At 45.6% G+C, this 18,373-nt stretch overlaps 1 protein-coding gene across 2 annotated transcripts in view; it reads left to right on the forward strand.

Moving 5' to 3' along the window:
* Nucleotides 1-7,698, forward strand: part of nup214 (nucleoporin 214) — a 53,868-nt gene extending 46,170 nt beyond the window's left edge. For both annotated transcript variants that reach the window (XM_023818632.2, XM_023818633.2), the window contains 3 exons: nucleotides 4,620-4,756; nucleotides 5,540-5,570; nucleotides 6,486-7,698. In XM_023818632.2, the coding sequence (XP_023674400.2) occupies nucleotides 4,620-4,756; nucleotides 5,540-5,570; nucleotides 6,486-6,519 (202 nt within the window). In that variant the 3' untranslated portion in view covers nucleotides 6,520-7,698. The remainder of the gene's footprint in view (nucleotides 1-4,619; nucleotides 4,757-5,539; nucleotides 5,571-6,485) is intronic.
* Nucleotides 7,699-18,373: the final 10,675 nt, after the last annotated feature.

An 18,373-nucleotide genomic window follows, 5' to 3' on the forward strand; every position in this document is an offset into this window, starting at 1 on the left:
GGTAATAACCCATGAGGAAACAGCTCGACACTGGCCAGTCTGCTTGGTAATAACCCATGAGGAAACAGCTCGACTCTGGCCAGCCTGCTGGGTAATAACCCATGAGGAAACAGCTCGACTCTGACAAGTCTGCTTGGTAATAACCCATGAGGAAACAGCTCGACTCTGGCCAGCCTGCTGGGTAATAACCCATGAGGAAACAGCTCGACTCTGACAAGTCTGCTTGGTAATAACCCATGAGGAAACAGCTCGACTCTGGCCAGCCTGCTGGGTAATAACCCATGAGGAAACAGCTCGACTCTGGCCAGTCTGCTGGGTAATAACCCATGAGGAAACAGCTCGACTCTGGCCAGCCTGCTGGGTAATAACCCATGAGGAAACAGCTCGACTCTGGCCAGCCTGCTTGGTAATAACCCATGAGGAAACAGCTAGACTCTGGCCAGTCTGCTTGGTAATAACCCATGAGGAAACAGTTCGACTCTGGCCAGTCTGCTGGGTAATAACCCATGAGCAAACAGCTCGACTCTGGCCAGTCTGCTTGGTAATAACCCATGAGCAAACAGCTCGACTCTGGCCAGTCTGCTGGGTAATAACCCATGAGGAAACAGCTCGACTCTGGCCAGTCTGCTTGGTAATAACCCATGAGGAAACAGCTCGACTCTGGCCAGTCTGCTTGGTAATAACCCAAGAGGAAACAGCTCGACTCTGGCCAGCCTGCTTGGTAATAACCCATGAGGAAACAGTTCGACTCTGGCCAGTCTGCTTGGTAATAACCCATGAGGAAACAGCTAGACTCTGACCAGTCTGCTTGGTAATAACCCATGAGGAAACAGCTCGACTCTGGCCAGTCTGCTGGGTAATAACCCATGAGGAAACAGCTCGACTCTGGCCAGCCTGCTGGGTAATAACCCATGAGGAAACAGCTCGACTCTGGCCAGCCTGCTTGGTAATAACCCATGAGGAAACAGTTCGACTCTGGCCAGTCTGCTTGGTAATAACCCATGAGGAAACAGCTCGACTCTGGCCAGTCTGCTTGGTAATAACCCATGAGCAAACAGCTCGACTCTGGCCAGTCTGCTTGGTAATAACCCATGAGGAAACAGCTAGACTCTGACCAGTCTGCTTGGTAATAACCCATGAGGAAACAGCTCGACTCTGGCCAGTCTGCTTGGTAATAACCCAAGAGGAAACAGCTCGACTCTGGCCAGCCTGCTGGGTAATAACCCATGAGGAAACAGTTCGACTCTGGCCAGTCTGCTTGGTAATAACCCATGAGGAAACAGCTAGACTCTGACCAGTCTGCTTGGTAATAACCCATGAGGAAACAGCTCGACTCTGGCCAGTCTGCTGGGTAATAACCCATGAGGAAACAGCTCGACTCTGGCCAGCCTGCTGGGTAATAACCCATGAGGAAACAGCTCGACTCTGGCCAGCCTGCTTGGTAATAACCCATGAGGAAACAGTTCGACTCTGGCCAGTCTGCTTGGTAATAACCCATGAGGAAACAGCTCGACTCTGGCCAGTCTGCTTGGTAATAACCCATGAGGAAACAGCTCGAGACTGGCCAGCCTGCTGGGTAATAACCCATGAGGAAACAGCTAGACTCTGACCAGTCTGCTTGGTAATAACCCATGAGGAAACAGCTCGACTCTGGCCAGTCTGCTGGGTAATAACCCATGAGGAAACAGCTCGACTCTGGCCAGCCTGCTGGGTAATAACCCATGAGGAAACAGCTCGACTCTGGCCAGCCTGCTGGGTAATAACCCATGAGGAAACAGCTCGACTCTGGCCAGCCTGCTGGGGAATAACCCATGAGGAAACAGTTCGACTCTGGCCAGTCTGCTGGGTAATAACCCATGAGGAAACAGCTCGACTCTGGCCAGCCTCCTGGGGAATAACCCTTGAGGAAACAGCTCGACTCTGGCCAGTCTGCTTGGTAATAACCCATGAGGAAACAGCTCGACTCTGGCCTGTCTGCTGGGTAATAACCCATGAGGAAACAGCTCGACTCTGGCCAGCCTGCTGGGTAATAACCCATGAGGAAACAGTTCGACTCTGGCCAGTCTGCTGGGTAATAACCCATGAGGAAACAGCTCGACTCTGGCCAGCCTCCTGGGGAATAACCCTTGAGGAAACAGCTCGACTCTGGCCAGTCTGCTTGGTAATAACCCTTGAGGAAACAGCTCGACTCTGGCCAGTCTGCTTGGTAATAACCCATGAGGAAACAGCTCGACTCTGGCCAGTCTGCTTGGTAATAACCCATGAGGAAACAGCTCGACTCCGGCCAGTCTGCTTGGTAATATCCCATGAGGAAACAGCTCGACTCTGGCCAGTCTGCTTGGTAATAACCCATGAGGAAACAGCTCGACTCTGGCCAGTCTGCTTGGTAATAACCCATGAGGAAACAGCTCGACTCTGGCCAGCCTGCTGGGTAATAACCCATGAGGAAACAGCTCGACTCTGGCCAGCCTGCTTGGTAATAACCCATGAGGAAACAGCCTGACTCTGGCCAGTCTGCTTGGTAATAACCCATGAGGAAACAGTTCGACTCTGGCCAGTCTGCTGGAGTCTGGCGAATCGTTTGCTGTGTCGTTTTGCTTAATGCCTCAGTATTTTAGTCGCTCCCTCCTGAGTTCACACGGCTGGATGTTTCTTTCGGCATTCTCTTTTTTTTGCGGACCTCTAGAGCACCATTTGCTCATGCTGTGCACATTTCTTTCTCTCGTCCCGTCACACCATGACACCTGGGCTGATGCCACCGTTCTGTGCTGCGGCAGTCCGAGATGCTGCCACAGCGGGTCACGCCTGTGTGATTCCCCCCACCCCCAGCAGATCTGTAAGGCCTGCACTCCTGTGGCACATTAGTCCTCAGGAAGGGATTAGGCAGAAGACCCAGCAGCCCCCCTCCGTTCCCCCATCTTGGCTGACCGACACATTTGTGTCGTTTATTTTGCATAACCGTAGACCGTGTCAGTGGGGGGGGTTTTCCTCCAACATACGGATTCCGTTTGGACGTCTTCATCCCACGGGTGGGTGACTGGCAGGCAAGCAGGCCGTGCACTCTTTCCATCTTTGTTTTTCTCCTTTAATGTGCTCTGCGTTCGCTCCTGAGAGCATTCCAGAGGCTCGTCATCAAGCTCATCAGCATGAAATGATAGAATCGTTTGTAATGCGCTGGTGTCACTTTAGGACTGACTTGGGGAAATCAGTCTATGTAAATAGATATATACATGAGAGGGAGGGGCACATACTCTTGGTCTTGGTCTCATGTCAGTTGTAGTATTTAATGTGAGATGGTTCAGTGTTTGGAATTGGACGGGAAATGTTAGACTTTTTTTATTACTCGTTTTGGTGTAACAAAATGCTTTAGAAACAGGACCGTGTGCATTTGTACCCTTGATGTGGTTGCTGTAATTATGCCGATGTGCTTCAGCAAGCATTCAGCCTTGAATGCGATGTTTCGAGCTGTACATGTCGTAATTTTTCTATAAAAAGCCTCTTCTGTGCAAATACCTGCTGTGTTCCGGAAATGTAATGCTTGTGATGTGGCTCCCAGCAGACTAAAACGATGTATATGATCTCTGAGTGTGCTATTATGATGTCGTTTAAAAATACTTGAAGCCATTTCCCTGTTGAAATAATATAATGATTGTGATTTGCTGTTTTTGTGTGCCATTCTTCAGAGGTTGTGTTTTTGAGTTAGTTGCAGCAGCAGAAATAATTGCGCTATACAGGGATACAAATTTGGGAATGTTTTTTGCACTTTATTACAGGAGGAGGACAATCTAACAAACGCTTTACAGTGTTGACTAATATCGAGGGCCTTGCTTTGCCGTCCAAACAGCTTCAGTCCCCTCGGAATGCAGTCATACAGTTCTGTCCTGATCTGTGTGTAGTATGCAATTTTTAAGAAGAAAAGACCGCTAGATTGAAGGATGAAGATGAAAGTCTGCTTTGAGCTATATGCTGTTGGACTTCCCGTAAAAGTTCAGCGATGCTTAGATTGTGAGGTTGGCGAGGTCATGGAAGGCTTTTGATTGGTGATCATGAAACAACTGTTAATATAGCAGCATATGTAGGGGTATTATGGTTAACAATCTGCTTCTGGAGATGCCTCCTTATTCCTTCACCATTGATTCACCATACAGACCAATCATGGGACCTAATAACTGCATTGTGAACCCCCCCCCCCCCCCTCCAGTTAACAGCTGGCTTCCTCCAAATGTAAATACTGTGTGTAGTAAGTAAGGTGAACAATCACTCCTCACACCATATTACTCTTTAGTACTTTAGTATTGACCAGCAGTCCAATGTTTGTGCTGCTTACACTTGGTTATATGTCTTTGAAAACCGCTCGTTTCCAAGGCCATCGAATAACCATTAGCCTCACCATTTATTCCCACTTATGAAACTCAGTGTATAATTGTTGTATAGCTTCTGTTGATGCTGGGTCACAGGAACTGGCTCAGTTCTGTGGATTTCCGGCTGATGAGGAAGCGTACATGCCTTTGTTGCCTATAGCCACCTAACTGCCTTTTGTGTCGCGTTTATCTTGCATAAGTGTAGTGTGTGTCAGTGGGGGGGTTTCTAACTGCCTTTTGTTCTGCAATGCCTCACAGCTTCGCCTCTGCCTCAACCGCCCCCACCTTTGGCAGTCTGGCCACTCAGACCACCCCATCCTTTGGGAACCTAGCTCCCCCGGCTTCCGCGTTCGGGGCTCAGACCGGCGGCTTCTCCGGTTTCGGTTCCCCGGGAGGTAAGTGCCAGCTACCCACTGTCCTCTGCTGTAGCAGATAATGAATGCAGGTGCCTAGAGGCAGCATAGAAGAACGGCATGCAGAATTCAGAAGAGCTGTCTGTGTGTCAGTGAGATGCAGCTCTTTCTAATGACGTGCCTGTTCATACCAGTTAGTCCATCGGCCCTTTGAAAATGTTACAGTAGAAGACGAAGTATTGTGAGGTTCTGGGAAGGTCATCTTTCATTAATGGGGTGTTGGTTGAAAGCTGGAAATTTCTTTTACAACCTCACTGTGCAAAATATTAGTCCAGGCACTGCTAACCTGCCATGCGATTTGCGTACACTGGTGTTTTTACCGAGAGCCCAGGTAGGACTGTAGGAGGTCTGGTCTTGGCAGCCGGGCTCGTCACACGACGCGCCCATCAGCTCCACCCCTTTATTGACTGAGCTTTGTGTGGCGGTTGCCGTGGAGACGGCAGCATCCCACCAGTCAGTTCCTTATTAACCCACATAGTGAGGTGGTCTGGTACCGTCGGTGAGTGTTGCGCTCCCACAGTAACACTTAGTGTCCCATTTTCTCGGGAAATGGGGAAAACCACAGCCTCATTTGCTATTCTCGTTTAATTTATGTTTTGGTACTGCAGTCAGTCAATGAATTAAAAAAAAAAAAAAAAAAAAACGAATAAGAGCCACTTGCAGACCAATTAATGGTTAATGGTCCACAGTGGCTATTTGAGATAGCATTGTGTACTACCAAGCAGTAACCATGTTTACTAATTTTATTATCCTGTAATCTTTCAGCGTTCACTGGCAACTTTGGATCCACCAATCAGTAAGTAGTAAGTTTTTGTGTGAGAAGCGTCTGACCTTGTGAGAGTGTGTGGTATGTGGTGGGGGGGGGGGGCGGGGGAGCTCTGTTCTCCTGCTATCGCTGCGGCTCTCGTTCTGTTGCACCGAGCGCTCGTCTCCTGTGAACGAACCCGCTTCTTGTCCTTGGCTCATCTGTCTGCTTCTCCCCGCATTCCTGCAAAATTTAGACCACTCCTGCAAAGCCTAGACCGACTAAACCTTACACTGTTGTCAAGTGATTGTCTGCCGAGCTCCACAACATGTCTGGGTGTCATGGAGACATGCACAAATATGTGGTGTGCTGTATATAATACATAATTTACTATACGCTGAAAGTCAGTGTAATAAAATGGATATGATGTAGGATATCGTGTAAATGTATAGCTTATGTAATGACACTTGGGGCTTTAAAACCAAAGCCCTGACAAGATGGTTCTGCACAAAGTGCTTCTAAACCTAGAAAGTAGGGATTTCATGTCCTCAGAGCCTCACATACTTGCTTGTGACAACCTGCAATCACAGATAATGTTAATTTGACGTCATCTAGGCCAGACTTATCTAGAAACAATGCATGGACAGGATGTTCTGAAGACCCCTGAGGTGGGATCCATCTGTTCTGATTTGAGTTCAGATGCTGCAACCCATCCTTCCCTCCTCTGCCGCTTCAGGTGCCTTGCTCATACCCTCTTTTCTGGCATCTTCTGGTGCTCTCCCCGCTCTGCCTTGCTGCCCACCCCTCTGAGCTTCACCTTTGACCCCTATTGTCCTCCATTTTGGCTCTTAAACGGCTGCCTTTGTTGCGTTGTTCTATGTCTCAGGTCAGTTCTGATTTCTGAAATGCATCTGAAATGCCAAAATAGTTCCTTCAGCAGACCTATGCATCTGTTATTCCTTCCAGAAATTCTCAAACATTCGGTGGTTGGAGGAGCTAGTTGGAGACCCCGCAGACGGCCTGCCCCCCCGAGATATGGCCTGCATCTCCTCTGCAATCAAGCCCACTAGCATGGAGCCTGGGGCTGGGAGCTGAGGGGAATGGGGCGGGGGGGGGCGCCTGTCCTGCTAAAAACCCACAAAAGGGCTGCTTTTAAATAAAATATTTCTTTGCTGCAATTTTGTATTTCCATGCTAGTGATGGGTATCCAGGGAGCGGCGCTGCATGCATTACTGAGGGCAAAATGCGCACAGAAGCCACATCAGGGGGACTTGATGCAGGCAGTCGTACATTTTATTACCATTTGTAGGCACTTCGTTAAATTGGCTTCAAGGCTCTTCGCTTCGCCCAGAGCTAATCTCTGTTCCCCGTGCAAACCTGCTCTTACTGCCATGAGTGTGTGTTTCTTTTGTAACTCTGATTCTTGTTGAGTCCGTGCAGTGCTAACACAACCCAGCGGTGGAGGTGCGAGATTAAATCAGGCTGGCTGGGTGTGTGTTATGTTCTCTGCGAAGCAGAGGTCTACGTGTTTGGCTTCAGCAGTTCTCTCGGACCCCGTGGAGAATTGCGGCCTCTGCATAAAATATCGCATGTTTGGCAGGGGTGTTCATTAAGTCCTGACTTCTGTAGGTCTGTATTGCTGATATTATATATTTTTCTTCATTGGTCTGCTGATATATATATTTTTCTCTTCAGAGTGAGGGGAAAAAATTAAAAAGTAAATGGAAAGTTAGTTTTGAATTTTTCACACCCCAAGAAGTAAATGGCAAACTTAATCAGCCTGTTCTTTGGCAAGAAGTGCTCGTTTAACCGATCGATAAAACAGCTTGGTTTGTAGCTCTGAGTGTCTGAGCTTGGTGAGTTGGGGAGAGCGGCGAGCGCTTGCAGAAAGCTCTGCTCTTCCAGACCCCCAGAACCACCACAGACTTTCAGCAGGACCATCCGTCTGAGTTATTGGTCCACCTTACCAACCTGTTGGCACCATGTGGAGAGACTGCTCTCTGGGTTCACGAATATTCTGGTATAATAGAAAAAAAATGCAATAAAAGCCTCATACTGATTTTTTTTTCTAACTCATTCAATGGTGTCTCCTGAGCCTGAATACTGAAAACTGTACAATGTCCTCCAGAGGCTGGACATTTTATACTGGAAAATGGTAAATAAACGTGTAAGATTTTCAGGCTGTTTGCCTTATTTGTTCAAAGACCTGTGAAGTGTGTTAACTGCTGCTTCATGTACTTAATTGCCTGTTTAGCTTATTTTGCCTTAGGATGTATGTGCTGTGCTGGTCTGTGTTTTTAACAATTTCTTCCTCTTTTAAATGACATTGCGAGTTTGGAAAATATGGGAACTTCAGAAGAATTTTGAACACTTTCAAAAATCTGTGTCAAATTTAACGATGGTGTCAATTTTGGACAACTTGTGGACAGCAGAGATGGAAAAGGAACCTTTTTCATGGTGGGTGACATGGGAAAGAATGTTCTAACAGCTCCTTGTGAAAGCATTTGTCACATCCCACCCCTTTTCTATAAATGTGCTTGAAAGGCATTAGGGTTGATCAGGAGACCTTTTTAATGGGGTAGTAGAGTTGTGGTTGGGTGGTAGACTTATTACAGTGCCTGGTCCTTGTCTTCATCGCTTTGGCCCCTATCTCTGAAAGGAGGAATGCCCTGGCCCTCAGACTGGACTCTGGAATGCCTTGTTAGTCACATGTGGACACTATCTTTGGATGCTGAATTCTGTCACGGGGGCTCTATGACAGCCTGGGGTAGAATATCTCCATTGGAGTCATCCTGTCACCCATTGTGTCAGCTGTTGAGGTAAAATATTTTTTGGTCAGATTGTCAGGTTTGAGCCAGAGGCTTACTCTGACTGGCCGTACCAGCATAGTTTGGTATAGGCACAAGTGCCAAGAAAGCCCCAGATATTTGAACTAAATCTCCTGAATAATTTTCATGAATAATCAAAATCATTACCCTTTGATCCACTTTGAACTATGATTCTGTATATACGTGTTTTACTTTTTTGCCGTTTAAATCCTGGCCTTCCTGTTTTTTTTGTAAGGTAGTGCAAAGCCTTTAGAGCAGGGGTGGACAATTTTGTACAGAAGGGCCGTTGAGTATGCAGGTTTGCATTGTAACTCCCTAATTAAATGACTAATTAGAGGACGGTTTGGCTGAAGAGTCTTCACACTTGGGTTTGAACAGCTGACCTAAAGGTTATCCCGAAAACCTGCATGCACACCGGCCCTTTACAGATGAGATTGCCCACCCCTGCTTTATTAGTTTATGCACCATTTAACCAGACGTGTGCACTGGAAGGGAGTGAAAGGAAGACTGAGAGCAGATCTCGTCCAGCTACACATCCAGGATAGTTGCTACAGGGCTCTGAGCTGTGAGAACACTCATGATTTTCAGCCCCTAGTTCTTGGTCATGGGAGTTTTACTTCCACAAAAATGTTCTGAGGGCAGAAGGAAGAATGATTGGTTCCAGGAGATAACCAGTCAGATTGTAGAGGAGCTGGGTTCAAGACATCTGATTGGTTGGTCCTGCCTTCTCTTGTCTCTTGGACCCACCTCCTCTACAATCTTATTGGTTCTGAGAGATAACCAATCATTCTTCCTTCTGCCCTCAGAACATTTTTGTGGAAGTAAAACTCCCATGAGCTTATTTCTTATCCCCCCCCACCCCCATTTGCTTCCTTTTCCCCATGTAATCGTCATACTGGGGCCAGCTGGGCATCTGTTCTAGATGAGACGTGAAAAACGAGCTGCTGCTGGCTTTGATGGGATCCCGATACGCTGTGCTCTGGGCTCTCTCCTCTCCATTAGACCTGCTTTAGCCCCTTTTCACTGTCTCTCGGTGTCCTCATTTCTGCTGTGGCCTGCAACTTGGCGCTGATGTAATTCTCAGGCAGCCGACATCGAGGACCTTCTGGTGTGTGTGAATGGAATAGAGCTTGCAGTTCCTTACTCTGGTATTCTAATCCAAACATGGCCCTGTCCTGTGTATGCTGGCTGCTCTGAAATGAGATTTGTGCCACAAGTACCTTTGAATTTAGTTGTGCTTTGTGAATAATCAAATTCAGAAAGTGAAATTGATTTCAGTTTATGTCCGTATACACAATGCAAATCTGTGGCTCTGGTTTAAGTCTTCTGAACACGTTGAGCATTTTGTGTTTCTGGAGTTGAGGGAGCCTTTTTTTGTTAGGAATATATGTAATGTTTTATTTGCATTGCTTGGTGAAATTTGTACCTGGTTTGACTATAAAATGAATTTCACCCAGCATTTGGAGAAAGTTGTGTAATTTCTTGGGTAATACGGATGGTTGACTTTCCAGCATGTACAGTGGAATTTAAAAGCTCGTTTCTGTATTTTTGCCCTCTTTCTCACCTTTCCACTGCTTCTTGCTCCTGTCTTTGAAGAATATATCTGTATGCATTTGAGTTACACTGCAAGTCAAATGACTTTAAATGGGGTTACGAATTTGCATTTCATATTTGAAAATGATTTACTGGTGCTGAAATTCACATTTTATCTACTTGAAACAAAACGTATAGTCTGAACATGAAGTGTGGTATAATTGAATTTGGAAACACCCCGCAGTACAGAGTCCACATTCTTAAATTAAATGCTGTAACTTTTGGCGCCAAGCTCACTCTGCAGGACACTTAGTTCCACTCCAATTGGCCTGAGATCAACTGGGTTGCATCCTCTGTATTGGATGTGAGATCACATGTCCCCGATGCGACCAGAAGCAGGGAGAGCAGGTGAGTTGCAACACCTCTAGGTTCCCTCTCATCTCCGAAAAGATGCTGCCGATCTGTCTAGGGACTTCTGGAAAGGGGAATTGGTTACCTGTGGTGTATTACTGCAGAATCAGGCAACTGCAAGTGGGAGCTGCTTGTGAAAGAGGAAATGCTTGTTCTCCTTTCCTGCAGTGCTGTCTAATCACAGTCGGGATGTTCTCCCCTGAAGTGTGTATAGCACCAGGGTTTCCATGCTAACGTGCTGCACCTGCCTTGTGCGTGACTGGTTGTCACACCTACACCGTAACGTTCTCGTCTGACCTTTTTCTTATGCCACCAAACTAGGCCTCTTAATCTTGCCGTATAGGTGCGCACATTTTTTTTAAGGATTTATTTTATGATATGGTAAACTGGAGTGGTTATGAATATGTAGTTTTGTGGCTAGATAGGACCTTATGAGATGTCAGTGCCGCTTTGGCGGGCACGACGCACTGCGATGAGCTGCTGCGTGGGTGTACATGCATGAGAGGTTTGACCTTGCAGGCACTGGTGCGGACGCCCACGGTCAACCCAGAGACTGACCATCTGAGTAGCCGTCCCCTCTTATGGGGTTTACGCAAGGTGATCTGGGGGGGTAGCTTCCATGTGGAAGCCGGTTTCCTGGCCTCGCGCCTAGCCCTGGGGAAACGCGATTGGGCGTCGTGGCGCCGGCTGCGAGCTCTGACGACAGACCCTAAACCCTCCCGGGGTTTTGCAGTAATTACATGCGGATATTTCATATTACCATGCAGCCTGATGGGCTAGGGCTTGTGGCTTCAGCCCTGCGTCTCTAATCTCCTGTGTCAGGTAATTCTCGTCACCCCCGACGACGTCCCTCGTGCTGAGTGCAGGAATTAGAAAAGCCGTTTGTTGGTCTAAGCGAGCGTCTCGCAAACTGCCCTTTAAAAAAGAAAAAAAACGTGACGCCATCCTTGTGATTATGAGAGAACGCGAGTCTCAGTGGCGCAGCACAGGTAGACCGTCTTCCCTCTGCAGAATCCAGAGTCAGCACATTGCTGTCTCTCTGCAGGTGGGTCATTTTGGAAGACCTGGTAAATGTATCTGAGATGCATCTCCCTAATTGCCCCCCCAATTTAAAAAAATACATCTATGTTCCTATTGGAAATGATTGATTACAGGTGGTGCCATGACTGCTGTTAGCATGTGAATATGTCGCAGGACTAGACTCTGCTAAAGATGGTTTTGTTGGGTTTGGAGTGGCACTATCCTGCAGACTTTAGGCAGCAAGTAGACAAGGTGTTTTAACCTCTGTGGTGCCAGTTCAAATTTCATATGGAGTTCTGCTGTTTTCTTAAGTAGTTTAGTAACTGGCGAATTTGTAATCTCGGCAGGTTGCCATTGTCAAGTCAATTTAAATGTTTTCATAGCTTGTGTTTTGAAAGCTGGAATGCATTTATAAGGCCAGTGCCCTAAAATGTAGTTAAAAGTGTTTATAAAAGTACTCGTGGTTGCTAGGGATGTTGTATCCATGGCTTTGCGGTGCTAATTAGATGCGTAAGTATACACCTGGGAAATAGCAACATTGTTTGAGTTAAGGCTGTTGAAAAATACATATACAGTGGAAATATAGGAAATGTTATACTGTGAAATGTAATACTTTGTCGAGAAAATTCCTAGCTGTCATTCAGTGATGGACACGTTTGAAGACCCGGCCTGTGAATGTTAAGGATAGCTGAGGTGAGCCGTCCTTACCTTGTCAAAATGTGTATGTCTATCCTCTCCGGGTCAAGCTCAGATATAGCTTGAGGGGTGCCTCACTATTTGAGGCTTTGGTATTATTGATAACAGACGATCTGAAGACTTTCTGTGGAAGTCGTACTGCAGGGCTGCGATGTTCGGGTTGGTTGGTGCTCCGGTAAAGTAGCTGTGGGTCCAAAGGAGAAACTTAACGAAAACCGCACCCCTAAGAGATGTAAGCATTGGACTTTGTGTGACTGCCACTCCACCCCACCCCCACGATACACGTCTTTGTGGTTCTGGAGAGCCCAGATCTTGTTGACAATCCACACTGATAGAAGATGTTTCCACAACTAAAATGGTGTAATTTCCGATGTACAAACAAATGGCCAGCACCATCATAGGAGTCAACAAATATGTGTCTTTAGAAGATTCCCCCACCAGTATGTGTTTCTTCTGGTGTCTTTATCTCCAGAAGAGAAGGTCCTGGGTCAAGCTGTAGTATTACTGTAATAAAGGTGGTGATTCGTAACTGTGCTGCAGACGTTTCTGATTGGTGAATGCACTTTGCCCAAAAAAATAAATCATTTGCAAATCATAATATGAGGTCATTTTAGACTTTTCGCGCATATGTTCCTCAATGTAGTGTTGCTGGCTTGGCTCTTGGTCTATGACTGGGGTCTCCAACTCTGGTCCTTGAGAGCTACTATCTAGTAGGTTTCCTATCCTGCCTGGCTTCTGATGAGTCGCACCTGTTCCTGGTATTTACCTGAGAACAGGTGTGGCTCATCAGAAGTCAGGTAGGATAGAAAACCTACTAGACAGTAGGTCTCCAGGACTAGACTTGGAGACACCTGGTCTATAGCAAAAGATGCTGTGAACACACAAGAAAGTCACGCCCGCTTACCCTAAGAGAAGGGGCTGAGTAGGACAGGAGGTCTAGTCATGGGCTCAGTATTATATTGGTTTACATTTGCCACAGGCTATGAGTTGATTTCAGGACATGTTCTGGACCATCTGATTTGTTTTACTTACAATGAAGGTCTAGTGCTTTTATTTCATTTCAGAACTCTAACATGCAAACTAGTCTAAAACTATAAATGGTAAGAAGTATAATCACAGATTCCCCTTTACGTTATGGGCATATCTCTAATGGTAGCTTTGGGATTTAAATGACCCCCCCCCCCCACCTAAATTTCTTACTACTTGTTATGCGGCCTGTTAGGGTTGGCTGCCTTCCACTTCTAGGGATAGTTCATTACTTTAAAAAGCTGTTGCCTTTAGATTACTGCAATATCGAAGAATGAGGTGATGATTTTTGTCCTCCTTTCAGCAGTGAAAACCTCCATTTACTGGCATCCTTGTCGCGTAGCCTTGATAAGAAACCTGAAAATCTATTACTATGGACAGGAAGAATGCTAAAACATTGTAGACCCGGCCTCCTTTAGCTGTCCTTTCTGATGGGGGAAAAACAGCATTCATTTGGCTAAAAGCTTGTGTGCACTGATCAAGGTTAATTCGTCTTGCATTTCAGAAGCTCAGTAGTATCATATATTGACTGAAGTCACTAATGCTATGGAAACAGCACGTGACGTGTATCTTTGGTGGGTTTAGTAGTGCTCTAAGTAGGGCTGCTGGGGGTTTTTCAGCACCCCCTCTTGTCCGTTTCGTCAAAGAAGAACATAATGTTGTGTCATCACGCAATGGCTTAGAGGCGATTTTATCATTACATCTCCAAACAGACTATTGCTGTTAGCTATTAATAGCTATCGATGATAAAACCAGCTTCAGTAAAGTTTGTCGATCTTTCTAAGTTTTAGCGCCCTGAGCTCAAGACGCCGTCCTGTGCCTGTGGGTTTGTCTGGTAGAAAATGAAGGATGTTACCCTGTGTAATAAGAAATATTATCAGTATTGTTAGTCCGTTAACACTTTACTTGAGGGAGCACAAATAATATAATATTGTGCCATTACTTTTGTATGAATTAACCAGAAACTAAGTTTTAGTTACATATTGATCTCATGTTCATCATTAATTAATGAATTGTGACACGTTTTTATGTCAAGCAATTACTATATTTGTTACTTCATCTGTTAATTCTGTAAACCTTTATGAACCACTGACGGACCAACTGAAGGAACACGTGATGAATAACACAAATTAAATACTGATCTCATATTTGTTCAGCATTAATGAATCATGATGCATCTTTCATCCTTAATTTTCATTTGTTACGTTTGTTAATCCTGTAAACGTTTGTGAACTACTGATGGATTTACTGAAGGAACAAATAATGAATAGCACAAGTGAAATATTGATCTCATTTTTGTTCATCATTAATGAATCATGATGCATCTTTTATCTAAAGTGGATACTATATATGTTCATGATTTGTACTTCAGTAGAGACTGAGTTAGTATTAAGTATTTATGTGTCACAGTTAGTCGTAGTAGTATTATTGGTGGTCCTATAGGCTTGGAAATGTCTGTTTGGATCGCGGGTGGCATTCCGCTCACTAATCTGCTGCTCCGAACCCTGCCCGACGTGCCAAATCCTTTGCAGCTGATGAGCTGTCCGGGATTTTAAAGATGTCGTGAAAATGAGGCTGAACGGTTACATATTTATGACGGGTAAGATGAAATGATGGGAGAAGCAAGCGGAAGTCAAAGCAGGTCATCACTTCTGTGTGTTTTGAGATCCATCTGTGCCTTTTCTGGCATTTCTGTAATTCTTGACACCACTGGGTGATAAGGTCTGCCCCCCCCCCCCCATTTGAGATTACTTTTCCTCTAGTAGGAAGGCAAATTTATATGGAATTATCGATTTCTGTTAAGCTATTTTCATTTGAAAAATGTTTTTGCGTGAGTTAAAAACTCTTCCACCACAACATTTGCAGGAGCATTTTCGGGATCTTAAGGCATCATTGGCAAACCCCAGGGACTTGATCTATCCGAAGGTCTCTCTCTCTGAAGTTATGACAATCGTAGCACTGCATCGGCTTTGAGAAACACTGCCTTGGACTAGGACTGCTGTGAAGTATGGAATTCTCAAACTGAGAATATGGCTGCTAAAACATCTGAGCTAAATGAATCATTCAGGGCTCGTTCAGATTCATTCGGGGCTTCTGCCCCAGGCTCGTCATGCATCTTACCATTTCTAAGGACCATAACATATCCCTTCACTATCCCCTCCCAAGTACATTATTTTGCAGAATAAATAAGTGGGTTCTCAAAAGAACACCTTTGCTATACAATCCATCACGTGTCTTATGGAGTCGAATTGTCTTTCTGAGGAAAGCAGTTTGCTTTAAGATGTGGCTCAATCAAGAGGTCATATTTAAGGAGAGGAAGAACCACAATTCGCTGGTCTGTAGTTGGCAGCAGCAAGCTTCGGGGGGGGGGAGGATCCTGCTTTGATGTAAGCTGCCTTTGTTGTTCTGCGCAAGGCTGACAGGCCAGAGCTGTTGCATCACTTTATTTACATTTTAAAGGATGAATTTTTATGCTTTCCCCTGATTTTGTTGGGCTACAGTGCAGACTATACTTCTTACTTTCGTCTTAAGGAAGTGGATCTATTTCAGTACGTGTTGAATCTAATTTGAGAGACTTTGCAGTCAAGTTGTCTCACCCTCTGCATTCCAGACTGGCAGCAGCGCATTTTGGCACATTTTGTGTCAACACACTTTCCTGTCTGCCGTGAAATGGGCTAGCAGAGCCCTCCCCTCCCCAAAAACCAATTAACAAAGAAGAATTTCTAATTACTTTCAGCTGACAAGATAGCGGTGTATTTCAAATTGCAGGCACAGCAAGGTTCCTGATAATGAGATTAATTAGCAATATCTGGCTGACGAAAACAAGGACAGGAGACCTTCTGTCTGCAGGTAGTTAAGTGTAAGAATCAGATACTCATCTGGAATCAATGTTTCATCTGTTTTAAATATATAGATGAAGACTAGTGGCCTTAAGGTTGTCATAGTTAGCGTTAGCATTTTTCCCATTGAAATGAATGAGCGGTCCCCATAAGGATATGTTTACCCTACATCTGTGTGTGTGTGTACACATATGCATACACACAAACACAAAGGCACCGACAGCTGGACTGAAGAAAATTAATGGATTTGTGTTACATATTAAAGTTCCACACAGAGCAAGATCGGACTGAAATGAATACCTGAAATGGTTGTACTGGAATGCTGCATCATTCTTCCTGGAGCAACGCCCTGGTTCACTGGGCATTTATTTGCAGATTTCCACTTCCTTCTGGAACCCTAACCCAGTCATCCGCACAAGTTCTCAGAGGGCCTGGATTCTCTGGATTTCTTCGTTGTAGTTTGCAGTGTCGGCGTGGCTAAAACTAGGAATGATTTCGCACTGTGGGGCAGAACAGGTGGGAATTGCTGCGGTTTACAGTGAAACCCCAGACACACACAGGCACTCAGACTCCTGCAAATATAGCTCTGAATGTAGGGTCCAGGAATGTTTGAAGGGCACGGACTGGTCCGGTCTATCGCTGTGTCTCCTGACTGCAGTTAAATGAAATCAAGGCCTCAAATTCGGGGATTAAAACGATGTTCGCTGGTGCGTGTATTGTAATCAGAAATATAATTACATTTTTTGATGAGATAAGTCCCAGCACAGGTCTGTTGAGATGACAACCTTGCCTTGGTCACTTTGACTGTCTCCTTTTAGTGCTGTATGTTAATTGTGGTGGTGAGCAATGGAAGTGAGACCTCATGGTGGATTGAGTTTGAGCCCGTGGCGTGATGCTGCCTCGTTCGGTCAATCGGATCTAGGACTCTGTTCCACAGCCATTCGAGGTTCATATCGATTGCTGGCAGCGCTGCCAACGGCCGTATATCACCGGGACATGTGAAACCCCAGCAGGGACGTTTGTGCCGTTTATGAATGCAAACAAAATGCAACTTTGTTTCTCAGCCACATGCATTCAATGTGTCTGACGCATTGGGCTCCATGCTGAAGCTGACGGCGGGTTACTGCAGATGAGGAGCAACTGGGAGCTGATGGAGATGAGCGATACTGGAGATACTAAAGCAACTGGGAAAAGTTTATAGTATGGAAATGAATGAGAAGAGTTTTGTGTTTGTTTTTGTCTTTATGGGGACTGTTGTGATCTTTAAAACCCCAAGCAACACATTACCTTCTGAAATATATATTTGTTGGCCAGAGTCAGTAATGTGAAGGAAACAAGCAGAGATTCTCTGGAGAAACATAAAAATAAGTAACCAGGGAAAGTGAAGTCCCATGTCCCCCCCCCCTTTAAAAGATAATGGAATGACAGGATGATGAAGGATTCAAAAAGAGAGATTTAAGATGAAGGAGAGTTGGGATGACTGCTGAAGTGATGGAAGCTTCCTGAAAAATTGAAGATCCTGCCAGCAGACCAAGGAGGACGGATGAGTTTCCGCACTTGCTGCGGATTTGCTGTGAGATGCGGCGTCGTGAGCATGAGGTGGGTGTTGACTTGACATAGTCCGATCCTGGCAATGATTGATGTCATTTTGTTTGCTTCCTCTGTCCCCGGCGCCTTGAACATGAAACGGCCAGACCAGGCACCGCTGGGTGCTAGATCCCACTATCAATGCTAAAGGTGGAAACACTGACAGCCTTCTGAATGGTGTAACTGTATGTTTGGAACTGCATGAGGAGACCGGAGATATTTGCAGTGATGAGATGAACAGCGAATCTTCGGCTGATGACATATGATTGGAAGATAGAACGCTGGTTTTCTTAGCAGACAGTAACTGATAAGAAACGGTGGCAAATGCTGATGAGAATAAGTCCGTTGATGTTAAATTTGCTACAAATTTGTCTTTGCACGCCATGCTACAGAGGTGAATGGGATGTGGGAAATGTTTGAGTTGTTGAACTTCAATCCCATGTTTCTTTCAAAAAATGTTGTCATCGCTAAGATATATACCACAAGCAAACCTCCATTGTCTTATACCACTACAGAACAGCACTGCACTGCACTGGGGTCAGCACCCCCCACCCCCAGCAGTAATGAAGGCTGGCGTGTCTCTTTAACTGCAAGTCAATTACAGAGTGTCCGGAATGCACCACCAAAAGTACACCATCTTCTCTGTGTACGTTTCCTAATTTGTCTTTTGCCGTGGGTACAGCCGCATTATTGTGGTGCTTCCTGTGTACAGAGGCATCAATAACCCTTACTGTCAGTGTGCAGAGAACCTCAAGGCTCTGGCACCTGTGCAAGGTTAAAATCCTTAATCTGGGCCACAATGCCAGCAGGCATCACCAGTGAAAAGTTCTCAGTTGCAAGTCAGCTGCTCGTCACATATAACAAAAGAGAAATTAATTTGGAATGGAAGTTCTCCTCAGTCTTGCCCTGGTTT

The sequence above is a fragment of the Paramormyrops kingsleyae genome, chromosome 7, assembly GCF_048594095.1.
Source record: "Paramormyrops kingsleyae isolate MSU_618 chromosome 7, PKINGS_0.4, whole genome shotgun sequence".
NCBI classification, from domain to species: domain Eukaryota; kingdom Metazoa; phylum Chordata; class Actinopteri; order Osteoglossiformes; family Mormyridae; genus Paramormyrops; species Paramormyrops kingsleyae.